The following is an 18,664-nucleotide window of genomic DNA, read 5'->3' on the forward strand; positions in this document are numbered from 1 at the left end:
GATACCAGGTGAAGTGGGGGTTGAAAGAGGAGGAATCAAATGTGGCCACGTCTGGTTTTTCTCTTGAGCAAACTGAGTGGACAGTGGTACCATCTATCGGGATGAAGATGGCAGAGAAAAGCAGGTTCCATCATTGAGGTTTATGTTTTAAAATGCTATAACTGAGATGTATGAGACAATTTAAGTGGAGTTATCAAGAAGGCATTTACGGGAGTTCCCTGGTGGCCTAGTGGTTAGGATTCTGGGCTTTCGCTGCTGTGGCCCAGGGTTCAATCCCCGGTTGGGGAACTGAGATCTCGTAAGCCGCATGGCATGGTCAAAAAAAAAAAGCAGTTAGAAATAAAAGTCTGTGACTCAGAGGAGAGGTTTTGACTGAAGATACAAATTTAAGAACTGTCAGTATATAGATGGTATTTAAAGCCATAGGAAAGAATAAGATTATTATTTTGTGTGTGTGTAGCTGTCTATTCTTCCCAACAATTTAAACTCCCTGAGGGCAGATGTTATGTCTTACTGTTTTTTTCAGTATCTTACAGAACCAAGCAACTTTGGTTAGTGGCATCAGAGGCTTCAGGATTTAACAGTAGCATGATTATTCCTGGCTAAAAAATTTCCTCAGAGCCCGGAGAGCAGCAGGACAAAGAAGACCTCTTGTTTGAATGTGTCCCCACTAAATATTGCTGCATGACAGAAGTTACTTCCCCTCTTTGATTTTCTGTTTACTCATCTGCCTTGAAAGGTGATCATGAGGATGAAACATTTAACATAGTGTTTTTTTGTTTTGTTTTTAAATTAAGTTTTATTGGAGTATAGTTGATTTACAATGTTGTGTTAGTTTCAGGTGTACAGCAAAGTGAATCAGTTATACATATACATGTATCCACTCTTTTAGATTCTTTTCCCATATAGGTCATTACAGAGTATTGAATAGAGTTCCCTTAACATAGTGTTTGAATAACAGATAATGATTGTGATATTGTTACCATTTTTTGTTTCTTTTATATGGTAATAGTACTATTATATCCAAGGAAAAAATAGCCAACTCCATAAAACAGGAATATTTTTAGATAACTTACCTACATCTCCATATACTTGTGAAGACTGATACTGTGTCATATACTGTGTTGCCATGTCTCCAGCTCCAGTTACTGGCGAGTACATGTGGCGTGGTGGAGGGGGCATCATGGTTGGTACAGGAATGAAACCAGGCAGAGGAGGATGTGGAGGACGATGGATGACTGTGTGACCACCAGGATGAAACTCTGGTGCCTGAGGAACCACAACAACTCTTCGAACACCATTGTCTTCAATAACCTACAAAATGAACAACAGATTAAAAGTTTCTTCCACAGGATGTTAAGCAATCTTTTTCAAATATGTTAGAGTAGGAATTTTTACACCATTAGGAGTTAATTAAGAAATTTTACAGAACCAGCATGAAAAGATTTTATTAAGTACATTACATACATATGAATTAGCACTGAACAACATGAAGTAGTTTTTGTTATACAATGCAATATAAATCTTAAAACACTGAGAAGACAAGCTAAATAATAATTTAAACAATGAGTTATGACATCTGGTAGTTATCTTACATGATACATGCATTTAGTGATACAGTAAAAATGAAGGGAGTCTCAAGGGAACTTTTGGTTTGAACATAATATGGGAAAAAGCTGGATCCAGACTCCTAAGATCAACCATATATTGAATTTAGGTATAAAACTCTTAGGACCATGACCAGAACAATTTTAATAACTGAAGATCATTTCAAGGGAGGCAAACACCTAATATACTCACTCCCAGTTAAGAAAAATATCTGTGGCTCTGAGTCGTAGAAATTACACGTTTTTAAATAGGGGTCACACTGTGGCAAAGGATTTTTTAAAACGCCAGATTTATTCCTTTTGAACCTCACTGGACAACAAGGACATACAGGAAGGCCTAAAAAGGTACAAGATTTAACCTCAAAATTAGAAATCCTTCTACTAAAACAGGGTCCTTAATCTTTTAGACTTAAATGATTACTACTGTAGTACAACAAATGGCTAATAACAGAAAACGATTAAAATGTAAAGTGCTAACTTGAAGGCAAATCCTGATATTTTCAGGAAGTACACGTTTTACTATGCTTAAACGAATTGCAAATTTTGTTTATAAACGTGTTTGGGAGGAATATTAGAAAACACACTTATTTGGGTAAAGGTAAGCCTAGATTACAAATAAATTACTGCTTTAGAAAGAATATAGCTGCTACTAAATAGCCTATTAAACTAACCTTACCTGTTGGAGTGTGAGATGACTTGTCCGTAATATGGGACCAGAAGAGCAAATGAATCACTGTTTTTATACACTAGCTCTAGAACTACAATGCCTGGCTTCTAGCACAATGGATGCTTCATATCCCACCTCTCTCCCTATTTAACTCAGTTCTGGATTCAAGCCTCAGACAAGTGCATATGACTGACTGGTGGAAACTAAATCATACCTGGAAGCCTAGCTGAAGATAATCTGGAAACTGTTGAGTTTTTTCAGCCTCTAACCTATAGGAACGGACATTAGATGAAGTCTGAAATGGATTCTGAGTGAGCCAAACCACAGTGTCTGTCATTAACATAATACTTTCATCTTTCTCAACTCTCTGACTCAGAAATCTTAAATGACCCCGCCATTTCTGATAGGATTGTACCGTACATCCTCTTCAACCTACCATCCCATCTGGTTCCAACCTGTCGTTATTGCTGTATCTTCTTCCACACCAAATGCTGAACTCTTAATTCCAGCCAGGCTGGTATACTAAAAAAAACTATCTTCATACTTAACTTACATATTTCTTTATCTTGTACTTTGGTTTATGCCATCTACCCTCCTCACTTTGCTTCCCCTTAATCCATAACCATGCAAATCCCATCTCTCCTTCCAAATCTAGCAATACCCTCCTCCTCCATTCGTTAAAAAAACAAAAGATTTGTTTTTGAACAAAAAGAAATTGGTAATTTAGGAGAGAAAATACAGCGTGATGTGTTTATGCGGGCACACACACTAACAGGGGCAGACAAACATGACATCAAAAGTAAATTATTGAGCATGCTGCATGGTGATAAATACTACGAAGAAAAAAAAAACCAAACACAACAGGTAAGGGGGATTAGAAGGATTGTGGGAGGGGAACAGGTTGTAGTATAAAAGAGTGATCAGGATACGCCTTATTGGCAAAATGAAATTTGAGCAGAGACTTGAAGGAACTGAAGGAATTAGCCACACAAAAATCTGAAAGAGTGTTCTGGGTAGAGAGAACAGAACAGAGCCTCTAAGGTAGAAGTGGCTAGAAGGAAGCCAGTGTGACTGGATCAGCATAAAGGAGGAGGAAGACAGAAACAGATGAGATCAAAGAGATACACGGGCTTCTCTGGTGGCGCAGTGGTTGAGTCCGCCTGCCGATGCAGGGGACACGGGTTCGTGCCCCTGTCTGGGAGGATTCCACATGCCGCAGAGCAGCTGGGCCCGTGAACCATGGCCGCTGAGCCTGCGCGTCCGGAGCCTATGCTCTGCAACGGGAGAGGCCACAGCAGTGAGAGGCCCGCGTACCGCAAAAAAAAAAAAGATACAAAATGGTAGGGGATGGACTTCCCTGGCGGCCCAGTGGTTAAGACTCTGCGCTTCCAATGCAGGGGGCGTGGGTTCCATCCCTGATAGGGGAACTAAGATCCCACATGCTGTGCGTGGCCGAAAAAAAAAAAAAAGGGAAGGTGGCCAAGTCAGGTGGGGCTGTATAGGCTTATTAAGGACTTGTATTTAATCAGTGAAACAGGGAAGCATCACAGAGTTTTGGGCAGAAGAGGGATACAAACAAGTGGTTCTCATCCAGGGGTGATTTTGTGGTCACACCTGGAGCTGGCGGCACTACTGCGCATCCGGCGAGCTGCGGTCAGGGATCCTGCCTCAATGCCCTGCAACACACAGGGCAACCCCACAACAAACAATCACCACGCCTCTATGTCTACAGTGCTGAGGGCGAGAAGCTCCTGACACACTCTTCTCTTACAGGATGACTCTGGCTGCTGAGTTGAGAACAGATTGTCAGGCAAGGGCAAAAAGGGGGAAATCACTCAGGAAGCTACTGCAGAAATCTAGGCAAGAGATGGTGGAGGCTTGGACCACGGTGGTAGCAGTGGAGGTGGTAAGAAGTGGTCCACATTCTGCGTATCTTTAAAGGTAGAACAACAAGATGAGCTGATAATTCCAGCGGAGAAGTGTGAGAAAGAAGTTTTGGAACGATGGTATTTCACCAACAGTGAAAGGGAAGGCTGCAGTTAGAACAAGTCATTTGGGGGGTGGGGGCCAGGGAAGATTTGGAGTTTTAGGTTTTGCGCATGTAAGTTTGGTAAGTCTGTAAGACATCTAAGTGTAAATTGTTGAGTAGGCAGTTAGATAATAGTAGTCTGCAGTTGCAGAAGGATTGGGAAAGGACAACCAGGTAAGGCAGGAAGAAAACTTAAGAATGTGGAGTCTGGAAGTTTGGTTAAGTGTGTCAGGGAGGAAGGATCAATTCTGTCAAATGCTGCTGACAGGTTTAATAAGATGAAGACTAAGGACTGACCATTGGATATAGCAATATGTAAGTCATAGTGACCTCGATGAGAGCAGTTTTAGTGTGATCATAGGGGCAGAGCCTGATTGGAGTGGATTTAAGAGAGAGAGTGGGGAGGAGAATTAGAGAGGTAACAGCACAATTCTGGAAAGTCTTCCTGCAGAGGGGAACATGGGAATAGGGTGGTGACTGACAGGAGTAGAGTCAAGCAGCTTAAAAAATTTCTTGTTTTTAGTGAGGGCAATTACAACATACTGATATGCTAATCAGCACAATCCATCAGAGAGTAAGAAATTAATGATGTAGGAGAGAGAATGCTAGAGTAATGTCCTTGAGCAGGCAAAAGGAGATGAGATTCAGGGCTCCAGCTGGGGCACAGGATCTAGACAGGAGCAGAAAAGTTTGTCTTTGTTCTAGATGAAAAAGAAGTATGGACTGATGAGATGAGAAGGTAGAGCATATAACTCCAGATATTGGTAGAGATGTGGGGTTAGGAGCCTGTAGATAGTTTCTTTTGATTATTCTCTGTGACCCTTTCCTAGACACCACAATCTCAGTGATCTCTGCTTCCTAACAATTCCATTGCATTTATTCTCTATCACTTGTTTGGTATCCGTAACACGGTAGTATTTGTTAATTTTCCAAATCCATATGTCTTACTCTATAATTTAACTGTAAGTTTCTCAAGGGACATGTACTAACTATTTAATCCTCAACACAATGCTACAAAATAGGTAGTATTATTATCTCAATTTTTTAGATGGGGAAACTGAGGCACAGAGATGTCAAATAACGTGCAAGGTCACACAGGTAGTAAGTGGAGGAGCTAGTAACTGAACTCAGGTAATCTGGCTTCAGTTCTATGTTCTTATTCATTTTGTGGGCATAGAATCCAGAAACACCTGCTTGCTGCTTTTAAAAATTTCACAAACACAAGTGAGATCTCATCGGTTAAAAAAGAAATGGCGGGCTTCCCTGGTGGCGCAGTGGTTGAGAGTCCGCCTGCCGATGCAGGGGACGGGGGTTCATGCCCCGGTCCGGGAAGATCCCACATGCCGTGGAGCGGCTGGGCCTGTGAGCCATGGCCGCTGAGCCTGCGCGTCCAGAGCCTGTGCTCCGCAACGGGAGAGGCCACAACGGTGAGAGGCCCGCGTACCGCAAAAAAAAAAAAAAAAAAAAAAAAAAAAGAAATGGCTAAATTAATTTTGAAATTAAAACTTTTCTTTTGAAAAGAAACATTTCAAAAGAAATGTTTTTCTTTTCTTCTGAAAAAGAACATTTCAAATAGAAAGATAAGCTGAGGGAAGAGAGATTGGGGAGTTATTGTTTAACAGGTTGTGAAAATGCATAAAAGAAACCTCATTTAAAAAAAGAGCTGGGAAGCCCTGAAGGCTTCTCACTTACTACTGCTTGCTGCCCCTTGGAGACACTAGCAAGAAGCATACCTTGCATTCCCCAACCAGAAGAAGCTTACTTTACATACCCCAGCTGGAGGAAGGAAGATTTTTCTCCTCGCCCAGCAACAGCCCAGCCAATGAGAAGCCACCACAACTAGCCTAATGAGAAGCAGCCATAACCCTGGACTCTCTTTCCTCCAATGGATTTTGGTCAAAAAACCACCCCTTCCCAACCCCCCTCTTTTCTTTATAAAAGAATAGTCCTCTTCTTTGTTTTGAGGACTTGCTTGTGGTTTGCTATAGTTTGCATGCCCTGAACTGCAATTCCTCTGCTATTCCTGAATAACCTCATTTCGCTGCTATAATAACTATGTGTTTTATTTTTAAGGTTGATAAGGTACAGAGTTCAGCTTTGCAAGGTGAAGAGTTCTTGTGGATGTATGGTAGTACAACAGTGTGAATGTACTTAATACCACTGAACTGTACATTTAAAATAGTTATGATGGTAAATTTTTAGTGTGTATTTTACCACAATTAAAAAAAAAAAAAAGCTAAGATGCAGAGATTAAAAAAATAGAGCCAGAGCAGGACCAAGAGTGTGTGGAGAACTCCACCACTTCCAATAACCACCTGAGCAGCCAGTAACTTCAGAGTAAGGCCAGAGACCTCAAAACTATCTGCTAAGGACATTGAATTTTATATCAACAGGGTACACTGACGGTGATGATTAAAATAAAATCAAGTCGTGAAAAGGAAAAAAAAGGTAAAATATCCGAATTAGTCTATGTTAAAAAAAAATTAAAGGCAATGAGATAAAATTAAATGGAACTATCAGTATAGTCTGACCACCTAACCACATAATGCCACACAATTTCTAATTAGACAAAGCCCTGTTTTCTTTATTAAACACAGACATAATTGAGAGGGACTGCAGAGGAAGGAGGTTGTTTACTGTCTGACATTTTATATTGTGCACCAGAATATACATTCCATGACAGATCTCTTCTGCCTAGCATATGACAGATGCTCAAAAATTTTTTTGTTTAATGAATGATATGACCAGAAATAAATTCTATTAGTTCTACTCGAATGCTCCCCTGCTCCCCGCTTAACACCACCAAACTACTAGGGTTTTGTGACTTCTTCAATGCCTACAGTCTTTGCTTCCTCACTACTTTTAGCAACCTACTTCTGTTGCCTCACCCTGAACCCTGAACTACTCCAACTTTAAGCTATTAAACAATAATAAAGATATTTCTGGCCATTCATCCAACAGATATTTGTTTTATATATCTAATCAAACACACAGCAATGTCACTAAGCGACTACAACCTTTCTCTTCAGCTCTTACTGTGACTCTTCGTCCTCAGCTAATCCTCTATGTCCCCTTCCAGTCTCTTACACTGCTGCCCATCTTTTTTGGCTGTTCTCTCCACGAGAGACAGGGAAGACCGAGATCAGACTGGTTTGTAGAACTTTTGAAAAATTCACTGACCTCATTGCTGCGTGCTGAGATAAAGGCACAGTGAAATACCAAGTCCAGCTCAAAGGAGTAATCTGAAACTTTTCATGAAGCAGATATAGGCCCTTTCCCCACATCATGAGATCTACAATCCCCTCCCTGTTAGGTACCCTCTCATCACCATAACAACCCACATTCTATAAAAAAACAGGGGAGCCATTCATTAAAAGAAAGGCAGAAGGAGAGAACTTTTGCTATTACCTTTCAGGAGTTCCATTCAGGTAAATCTATAATATTTTCTTGATAATTCATTAACTTCATCCTTAAAATACCAAGTGTTCTGAGCTGCAGTGCCCTTAGCGACTGTAAGTTATTATGATTTGCCAGGAAATTAAGTTCCTTCTACACTTGTCACCTTTTGCTTTCCGTGTCATCATTTGCTTTGTTTTTTGAGTTTTACTGTTTCTGTTTGTTTCTCCATTTGATGTCTCAGTTCAGTTGGCACATATTTCTGCCTCTATGCAGTATGTCAAATCTCTTGTAAACCTCCCTTTCTTACTTGTTAAACTATAATAATAGAATTTGTGAAGGTTATGTCTCCAGGTTATAATAACACTCGATGCAATTTTTTCCCCTACCCTTTTACATGTTTTCCAAGTTTTCTATGTAATAATGATCAGAAAAATATACAACTTTTAAAATATACAACTATATTTGTTCTTTATCACTATATTTCCCATTGGCTTGTTTGCAAAATTAATATTCCTTTATATTTAAGCTTCCGGTGAACTACATTTTGAACTATATTTAAGCTTCCGGTGAATTACATTTTGCTTTATGCATATCATTTTAATTAACTTTAGGTTTCCCTATCATATTGGATGGTATCTTACACAGTGTCATGGTTAATAAAAATTTTTTTTTAAAAAAAGATCCATTTTTCTGATCCAACAGTAAAAGTTATGTAACTGAAAAATTAAGTCTGACTATTCCCATTACTGCTGAGTAGAATGCTAAAGTATCAGAGCAATAAGGTACAAATATTATAAAATAAACAATATTGTGGAGCTCTTGAATAGATATGCAAAGGAACTATAACACAACTGGCAATTTTAATGGCGAGTTTGGGTTTTGCAAATTACAAATGAGAAAAACAGAATCAATTAATCCCCAAATTACCCAGTGTATAATACCCTGTCTGTTATTCTCAAAAATGAAGTTAAAATATATGAGTTAATGATGAGTTCACACGTGAAGTGCTTCTAAACTTAATGGGGACAATGTGCCATTGGTAAAACATCAAAAATTTGAAGGTTGATTTATCCTGGGTAAATCATGATTTCTTCTTGTTTCTACTAATAAGTATTTTTGTTAAATCTCGATCTTCATCTTAAATTAAGATCTATCTTTTGAACCTTTCATTTTTCAGCCTCAACATGCTCCTAGATATGTAGCATCATTACTTCCTCAGTGGTAGAGCTAAATGGTCCCAACACTGGATTTTAATTTTTGCAGTCCTTGCTTGCCTGACCAAACGTTTTAGGATACATACATTTGCTGAATCCTATTAGTATGTATTGAATTACATGATGATATAGCAGAAACATTACTTGACCCTCCTTGGATCACTGGCCTTCAATTAAGAGATACGCGTAAGGCCGGGATGGAGGTGATTAAACCTGCTGCCCTGAGGGGAGAACAGTGTAGGAAAGTCTAAAAGGAGACTACAGGAGACTACAGATGATAGCTATTCATGGATTTAGTGTGTGTGCTACTTGGTTCCTGCTGAGCCAAATATAGCTTGTACTTAACAACAGCCATCTCTGTGTCTTAATATTTGGTTCATCTCCCAGCTTCTGTATTTGCTAATATAATTACGTTTGCTTATGTGCCAAGTTTTGGACAATTATCAAGCTCTTAGTTGTGCCTAGAACTTGGCTCTTTATAATTATTTTCTAACATCAGAAATTGCATATGTCAGGCAATGGGGGATGTACTTCAACAGTGATGTCAAAATGTTGGAATCCATAGTGGGTACTTAAATTATTTCAATAATGATGAAACTAGATTTTTGTCGTTGGATTACCGCTGTGTGCTTAAAATGATACATTTCCTAGAAATAATCTTAAACTAAGGTTGATTAATTGTTAATTAATAATTAGCCTCACATAATCCTTCCAGTAAGATTATTGTTAAAGTTCATTCACTTATTTGACAAAATATTTATGAAACACCTACTATATCTGAGTTACCACAGAACAAAAATAATAATTAAAAGGTACCTCCCTATGCTCAAGAAACTTAAAATCCCATATAAGAAGAATATATATATATATATATACACAATTATAATACTAGGTGGTATAAAACATATAACCAAAGAATGGTACAAATAACTTGATCTAGGTTCTCAAGGATGGGTAGAATTTCAAAAGGCAGAAATGAGGGAATGAATAACATTCCCCAAATAACAGCATTAACAAAAGCCTGGAGAAAGAAAAACATCAAGTGAGCATGTGAGTAGTCATGTTTGGCTGCAAAAATAGATTATGTGATTAGATGTATCAAGAGAAGGGTACGGAGACAAACTAGAAGAGAACTGTGTTAAGGCCTTATATGTCAAGAAATCCAGACTTCATTGAGTGGACAAACCAAATAATAAGCACAGAAGTGAAAAAAATCAAAGAAGTAATATAGGAAGGTTATTTCAGTAGCTCTTGGCCTAAAGATATAGAACCTCAACTTGGATGATTATTTGATTGATTTACTAATATTTATTGAGCCCTTAATATATGACAGGCATTGTTCTCAGCATCGAGGAAATAACAATGAATATGAATCCTATATGATCTAGTCCCATTATCTCTCTGACCTCATTGCTTACTATTATTCTGCCTTAAGGACTCAGTCCAGCCATGAGGATGGCCTCCTTGTTGTTCAGGCATGCTCTCATCTTAGACCATTTGCATTGGCTGTTTCTGTTCCCAGAATCCTCTTTCCACGAACAGATGCATTGCTAACTCCCAACTGTCCTTCAAGACCTGGTTCAAAGTCACCTTTCCAATGATGCCTAGTCTGATCACCCTGTTTTAAAATGTAACTAGCTCTATTTTCTATTACTCACCACCTAATACATTATATAATTTATCCATTTATTATGCTTATTGTTTCCTTTTCCCCACAAGAATGTAAACTACAGAAGTACGGAGGTCCTTGCCTCTTTTTATTCAAGCACCTAAAAGAGCACCTGACATATATAAGCACTCAATACATATCTGTTGAACACTGTTGAATACAGGAACTGTACGAATTCATAATCTTCTCAGGAAAGAGAATTTATTAACTAAACAGTGTCAAAAATTCATTAAAAGAAGGATACACATAATGTGCCATAAGAACCCCAAAGGAGAGGCACCTGAAAAGGTTCAAGGAAAGCTAATTCTAGAAGGTCATGACTGAGTGAAAGGAGAGGGGTAGAAATTTGCTGTAAAAACAAAAGGTACTGTTAGCTGAGAGAAGAGGATACGCTATAATAGCCTTCAAAGAATCTGTCTGAATCATCTTTATGTGACTGGCACCCAACGCAGAGCTTGACACGTGGTACCATTCAACACATTTGTTAAACTGAACTGTGCTAGAGAGAAAAGACCGGGTATCCTCTTTAGGTGGAGAAAGGTCTGAGAAGGAACAACCAGAGAAGTAGGAAGAATCAGGATAGCATTACTTCAAGGAAATCGGGGATAATCTGGGATAAATCATATAAATAGGGTCAAATGTTTAGAGGTCAAAGAGGATCGGGCTGGAAAAAGGCCTTTGGTTTGGTATATACCAGGGAGTAGATTTTAGTAGGGTAATAAAGGCAGAATGCAGGCTAAGGAGTCAGTGTGCTAAACAAAAGTAGAAAGTGAGCAGATTACTCTTCTGAAAAGCTTACGAAGCACTTTCTAATATGTTATCATCTCATCTTACAGTGAGGACACTGAGGCTCAAGTAAATTGATTTGTCCCAGGCCACGCAGCTAGCGAGGGTTTTAAAAATGACATGGATCCAGCTTTTTGACTCTAATTCTCATACTGCTTCCATTCTCCCCAGCGTCATGGTCCTCTTTTGCTCTCATTCATATAGTGGTAGGCTTCACAGAGAGAGCAGTGAGTCCACCACAATATCTCACCAATATTCTGGCATAATCAGAGAGGAAGTAAGAGAGGGTCTGAAGAAAATTTCAAGTATAAATTCAGTGCCAGGGTAAGAAACTGGCTATTTCCAAAAAGGTTTTCAAGCAATGAGTGTCGACTACATAGAATCTCAGTAGCAGATATTGAACACCTACAGATACTACAGTTTAATTAAGTTTGCCTGTGCAAATAAGTTAGCTATCATTTTTTTCTTTAAGGCAGAGCTTTCCAACTGGTATGTAGGAAAGGGCTACAGGTGTGTGGTGATATTGATCCCCTTAGCCCTTATGGTTGCAGGTCTATAGGTCTAAATTCTCTTCTATTGACCACAATGTGCCATACAATTATTATGGGTGTCTGTGGATGACTGTAAGAATAAAATTGGAAGTACCATCTTGGATTACTTTTAAGCAAATGATTAATTTTAAAAAGTTAGTTTAGGTACCTTTAAATCTTAAGATATTACTTATATTGCTCACATACCCAAGGAGATAAAACTCTAAAATTAATTCTGTATTATAATTCAACACCCAAAGGCAAGGCCAAATGATGAGTGCTGCTAACTTAATTGTTCCTCCTTTACAAGTATACTAAATGTACTAAAATATTTGAAATAGATTTACCAAAGATATACTGTACTGGGTAAGCTTCAGCACTTAAATGGTACTTTTTGTCTGAATTAAACAGTAACATTACGATCACTATTATATAGGTATAAAAAGAAAAATTACATAAAACATACCTGTGGGGCATATCCAGGAGGCACGTAAATAGGAGGCACAGAACCATTTGGGGACATCATTGGAACCTGAGCAGGACCTGAATGGGTCACAGAAATTATGTATTAATCCAGGATTACTTAGCAAGCTAAAACTGAAAACAATCTGAATTACATTTTGAACTCTTCATCTAAACACTCAAACTAATAGTAACTGTATTACTATGGAAAGAAATTTAGATGTTAAAAAATAGAAAAGTTTAACTTATAAAAGTGCACTGATTGCTCTTTACCTATAGTTGTTTCTCAAACTTGCCTAGTGATCATAACAGTCACCTGGGGAGCTTTTTAAAACACACAGGGACTTCCCTGGCAGTCCAGTGGTTAGGACTCATGCTTCCACTGCAGGGGCGTGGGTCTGATCCCTGATCAGGGAGCTAGGTTCCCACTTGTGTGCGGCATGGCCCAAAAAACCCCGAAAAAACAAAAAAACAAAAAAACCACACAGATTTCCAGGTTCTCCTAGAGATTCCTGTTTAGTATGCTTACAGTAAGTGGGGGTCTTGAATCAGCATACTTACTTTACAAATATCCAAGGTGATTCTTATAATTGTGCAAGTTAAGAAACACCTAGAGGAAAATCAAACTAAATTTTGCATGTAAAATCAATGAAAAATACAAAAGGCAAAAATCAAAAAAAGTCAAGAGGGAAAAGCAGTAAGAGGAAGAATAGTTAGAAATTTGGGATTTGCTTTGTTAGGGTTAAAAACCTCTTGTGAACGTTTAAGTCATGTCTGTGGGGGCTTGAGAACAAAGTTAGAGAAATGCTATACATGCATATTTACCCAAAGAAAATTTTTTTGTTTCTTACACTGAAAAGTTCTTTAAAAAAAACTCAGCTTGTCTTATTCTACATTTCCTTTCGTTTTTATAGTGATATCCTTTCCAAACAACTTTCAAAAATATTATCTCATTTCCCTTCTCTAACCAGGCACTCTTGGAAGGTGTGTTTTATTCTTTCTAGGAACTAAAATCTTACTTGCTTTACATAACTTCAAAAAAGAATATCTTACCCTCAGATCCTTTTTTTCCCCTGTAACTTTAGACTGCAGTGTCCCCTCACCCACTAGTTTTTAATAAGTTGAAATGAAACCTTCTCAGAGAGCTTTACTCATTTCTAGGGAAATAAAGGTACCAAGAGTCTGATGAAGAATGTAATGAAGGAAGAGTTCCTTTTATATGTAGATTTCAACCTGCAGAGTACATATAATGGATCCCAGTCATAAAAGAAACCAAGGAGGAAAAGCTAAATCACAGGACAGAAAAGAAACAAATTTCACTGGTATCATACATATTTCAGAAAAACAGAACGAAGAGCATGGAGGTTACAGCAAATCAGATTACAGCCACTCTCCTCTTTCTACGGAAGGAGGAGGGGTGAGGACCAAACAACAAAGTAGTGGTGAAGGCTGGTGAAGGTAGGGGAAGGAAGGTGAGAGATGGGGAAGGAAAGAAAAAAGAATGTAGGAAAAAGGAGGATGCAGGTGGGTAAGTACTAAATAGTGGTAAGGAAAGGGTGAAGAGAGAAGAGGGAGAAGGGAGGGAGGAGGGGGAGAGGATAAAGGCAGGAGGGGAGGGAGGACGAGGCAAAGGAGGAGAGGTAGTAGGAGGATAAGAGAGAAGACAGGGGCTTCCCTGGAGTCCGCCTGCCGATGCAGGGGACACAGGTTCGTGCCCCGGTCCGGGAGGATCCCACATGCCGTACAGCGGCTGGGCCTGTGAGCCATGGCCGCTGAGCCTGCGCGTCCGGAGCCTGTGCTCCGCAATGGGAGAGGCCACGACAGTGAGAGGCCCGCGTACCGCAAAAAAAAAAAAAAAAAAAAAAAAAAAGAAAGGAGGAAAGTGAAAAGGGCTGGAAGGGAGGGAGTGAAGGGGAGGGGAAGGAAAGGGGTGGAAGAATGGGAGGAGGAAAGGAAAGAAAGAAGAGGCAGGTAGTAGAAGGAAGAAGGTAGGGAAAAGACTCAAGTGGTTAAGAGGAAGTAAGGAGTGATGTGTATGTGGGCAGACTACCAAGTTATACTATATATGACTATAAAATAACTTTTCAACAATACTTTTCCTATCCAAAACAAGCCCACGAAATACATGAAGTTGTTCAGAATATTATCTTAAAATAGCTAACACTAACTTACTGTGTGCCAGGCCTTTTATGTACTTTTTTTCTCCTCATAATCATTTTATTAGGTAAATATTATTACTCCCATTTTCCAGATGTAGAAATTGAAGCAGAAAGGTTAATACAGCCCATGTGGTAGAACTAGGATTCAAAACCAAGAAGTTTCATTTCTGAGGATATATCTCTACTATGTATTTAGTAAACACTAAAATACGCAATTTGGCAACTGATATAATTTGAGCCTTAAGAACTATGCTCTGATGCTAAGGAAAATTAAGGCCTTCTTTATCATCATCTCCTTGATAACAAGACAGAGGGAAGAACAAAATTTTTCTATAAGCAACATTACCTATAAATTCACTAAATAAAACTTGGGAGGTGCTTTTCATCCGACACTCACCTCTTAATTTCTATACACTGGACTCACGAGGAAATGACAGCACTTCTATTACAGCTAATCTACATAAAACTAGCTTTCTGAATCCTGAGAGCTGGCTTGGATATTATCCAGAACGTGTGAAATTTAGCTGAGAACCAGAAAGAGAATTCACTGAAAATCACATCTGTAATCTTAATAAAGGAAATTATTTTGTTGAGCTTCTACTATATATGCCAGAGACTGTGGTTCCTTGCGTATGTGGTCAAAGTTAATCCCTACTTCAAGTCATCAGAACAAGTTTTTGTTTGTTTGAGTTTTAGCCTTCAGGGTAAAAAATAAGTTATTACTGATTACATTTAAAGTTGTGAAACTACATAACTGCTTTGGGTTGCTCTTCTTTTACTAAAAATATGAATACATAAACACTAAGTAGTTATAATTCAAACCATTTTATACTTTGAAAGCTGCTAAAGTCTTTTCTAACTTAGTACTATAAAATTCTACTTTATTCTTTAATTATATTTAAGTGTGATACTGAAAAGAGAACAAAACAAACCCTATCTAAAATAGACCAGCAGTACATCCATTACTAGTTGCAGTCCAGGAATAATGATTAACTCATATCCCTATGAAGTAATCATTTCACTTTAGCAAGTGAATTTTCTTACCCTGAGACAGAAATGGTACAAGGTTAGATTTAAAAAAAGAGACAATTCATGTATATCATTATGTAATATCTAAAATACTGGTGTGAAGTAACATGCAACACAACACATAAAACTCCCATTGTATAAACATAATAAATACAGGTATTCATGTTTAGAACTACAATATTTACAGCACCACTTCTGTTGCTCTTCCTGTATATAGTAGCAAAACTCTAAAATCTTGCATACTTAATGATGCGAAAGTTTGATTACCTCCTTAGTTCCAACAATACTTTTTAATTTAGTAACTACTAAACCCTGATTAAGGTCAGTGAGGGAGATTTTGACCCAATGAAGAAGCTACATCTGTTACTGATTGTACCATTAAATGCACATCTGGCAGGAGAGTGGCTATATCTGTACAACTGTAGATACACCTAGTAACTCCTTAATAATCTATATAATTTGAGCAAAATCTACCCCAAATCACACAGCTATTGATTTTGAAGGGCATATTTCCTTTTCCAAAATCGTGCATAAGAGTAAACAACTCTATTATCTTAAGAAATTTGAGAAGCCTCAATTTCTTAAAAAGTGGCATCAATGATTTAATAAGGACGATATTTCATCTAGTATAATTTAAACTCTTTTATTTTTTCTTTATTAGTATACATTAACATTTTAAAGAAACGAAACTAGAAATCTGGGTTTAAATTCTTAAAATGCAACGGGCTGCTGACGTGCCACACATTCCCTTTTTAAGCAAGCTTTCACAATGGCTTCCAAATAATCTGATGCCAATTTACAGATTTTAGTTGTAAAAAGAAAAGCCTAGTAAAGAAAAGGCTCTGGAATATAAAATATATTCTGTGGAATATAAAATCAGCTCAACTCTAGGTAAAGTCTAATCTTTTTATAACTACATGGCCACAATTTAAAATAATTTTACAGCGATAGATCTGGCATCTATTGAAAAAACACATGGCATGACTTCAGATTAATACAATACTTTCTACATTTTAAAATAAAAGCAGAATGTTTAAAATCAGTCAGCAAATCTTACCACTCATTTTGTTTCTACAGTAGCAGCAGAGAAGAAAATCCAACAAGGAAACAGCGTAGTACACGTTAACAGCTTTAATTGGAGAACGGCGACGGCTTCTTTCTGTTTTTTTTTTTTTTTTTTTTTTTTTGCGAAGCTGTGAGAGGAAAAGATCCTTTGACCGAGTCACGTGACGCATATCACGTGACCCGCAGTGACCCGCGGAAAGGGGGGAAAAAACAACCGAGCGTTCCTGCCGGCAGTGTTTGGGATACAGTAAATGATTAAATGATTTCTACTGATTTTGCCTTCTATTTGACCATTTTAGGACTCCGTTATGAACCAACTCAAAAGCTCATCAAAATATACATGGATAAACAGATATTTGATGTAAAACAAGTCTCTTTGTTCTTACCTTCCTCTGATAACATAATGAGCACTATCTACTTACTAATTCAAGTTTTATTACCCAGCCGGCTGCTTTTCATTTATAAATTTTAGAATACATATAACACTTACTAATTTACAAGATTCGCTCTGAAATGTCCTTGTGTAAACTGACCCACTCTCCATACTTAACCCATAAGGAATGCCCACAGTATACAAAAGAATTGTAAAACACAGGCTTTATCAACGTGTTCCTCAAACATGGGGTTTTTATTTCAGGCTGGCATTTAGCCTCTCAAGCTAATAAAGGCTACCACTTTTATTGCTGGTTTTACTTCCTTTTTTTCTGATTTTTTGTTGTTATTATTGTTTTTAAAGATTTAACCCGGACATTAATACAGATACTTGGTGGATGGCATCCTCACTCATATCCATGAAATCTGAAAGGACAGGTCATGACTGGGGCTTAGAGCACTGTATTCAAGCATGTGTGGAGACCAGGAAGGACACTACAGATGTTCAGTTACAAAAGAGGGGAATAAGACTGAGAACTTTTGGGGGTCCTTTCATTACTTTATGGTGCTATGCAGTTAAGGAAATTTATTAACAGCTAATACGCATATACAGGTAATGATAATGACTGTGATTTGTAACAAGTTGCACAGTGGAAAGAAAATGGATTTTGGTATCAAAAGATGTACGTTTTAATAACAGCTTCAATATTTATTAGCAAGGCAATTTACTGCTCTTCTGTGAGTCTGTTTCCTTCTGTAAAAAGGTTAAAATAATCAACCTCATAGCACTGTTGAGAGAATCAAATTAGATAAATTTAAAGTACCAAATACAATGATTGGCAGCACTCAATAAATGATAGTTATTATTATAAGTATGATCACTATATGTTCTAAAAATAATAATGATATAGTGCAGAGTATGTACAGGGCACTATCCAGTGTTTTACATGTGTTAACTCACTTAATCCTCACAATAATTGAAGTAGGCATCATTTATAGGTTAAGGAAATTGAAGCAGAATGCAACTGAGTAACTTGACGAGGGCACACAATGAGGCAAAGCCAGGCTACTCTAACAATAAGGCAATATTTTAAAAATATGTAAACGATGTTGAAAGACTCAGTCTTCCAAAAAGGTGGAAAAGAACTGGCAAGGGATAACCTGGAGCAATAGATTTCAATAAATACTGGGTTGGCCAAAATATGCCTTCGGTTTTTAGGTAAAAATAAAAGACACATTTTTCATTTTCACCACGAACTTTATTGAACAACATATTCACCCTTTTTTTTTTTTTTTTTTTTTGGCGGTACGCGGGCCTCTCACTGTTGTGGCCTCTCCCGTTGCGGCCTCTCCCGTTGCGGAGCACAGGCTCCGGAAGCGCAGGCTCAGCGGCCATGGTTCAAGGGCCCAGCCACTCCGTGGCATGTGGGATCTTCCCGGACCAGGGCACGAACCTGTGTCTCCTGCATCGGCAGGCGGACTCTCAACCACTGCGCCACCAGGGAAGCCCCATATTCACCCTTTTGTTCCACTACCTTCTGCCACTTTCAGGCAACTTCATAATTCCATCTTCCCAGAACTTTTTACCTTTTTGAGCAAAGAACTGTTCCAGGTGCCTTTTACAGTCTTCCAGGGAATTGAAATCTTTTCCATTAAGAGAATTTTGTAAAGACCGA

At 38.2% G+C, this 18,664-nt stretch overlaps 1 protein-coding gene across 7 annotated transcripts in view; it reads right to left on the reverse strand.

Moving 5' to 3' along the window:
- FNDC3A (fibronectin type III domain containing 3A) overlaps positions 1-18,664 on the reverse strand; it is a 169,571-nt gene that overhangs the window by 55,631 nt on the left and 95,276 nt on the right. For 5 of the 7 annotated variants that reach the window (XM_081215165.1, XM_081215164.1, XM_081215166.1 and 2 more), the window contains exons 4-5: positions 12,368-12,444; positions 1,077-1,314 (exon numbers count right to left, since the gene is read on the reverse strand). In XM_081215165.1, coding sequence (XP_081071291.1) covers positions 1,077-1,314; positions 12,368-12,444 — 315 coding nt within the window. Of the gene's footprint in view, positions 1-1,076; positions 1,315-12,367; positions 12,445-16,608; positions 16,745-18,664 lie in introns of all 7 variants that reach the window. The other 2 variants (XM_081215169.1, XM_081215168.1) reach the window with 1 other exon arrangement.

Source organism: Mesoplodon bidens (assembly GCF_964165515.1).
Source record: "Mesoplodon bidens genome assembly, chromosome: 17".
Classification (NCBI taxonomy): Eukaryota; Metazoa; Chordata; class Mammalia; order Artiodactyla; family Ziphiidae; genus Mesoplodon; species Mesoplodon bidens.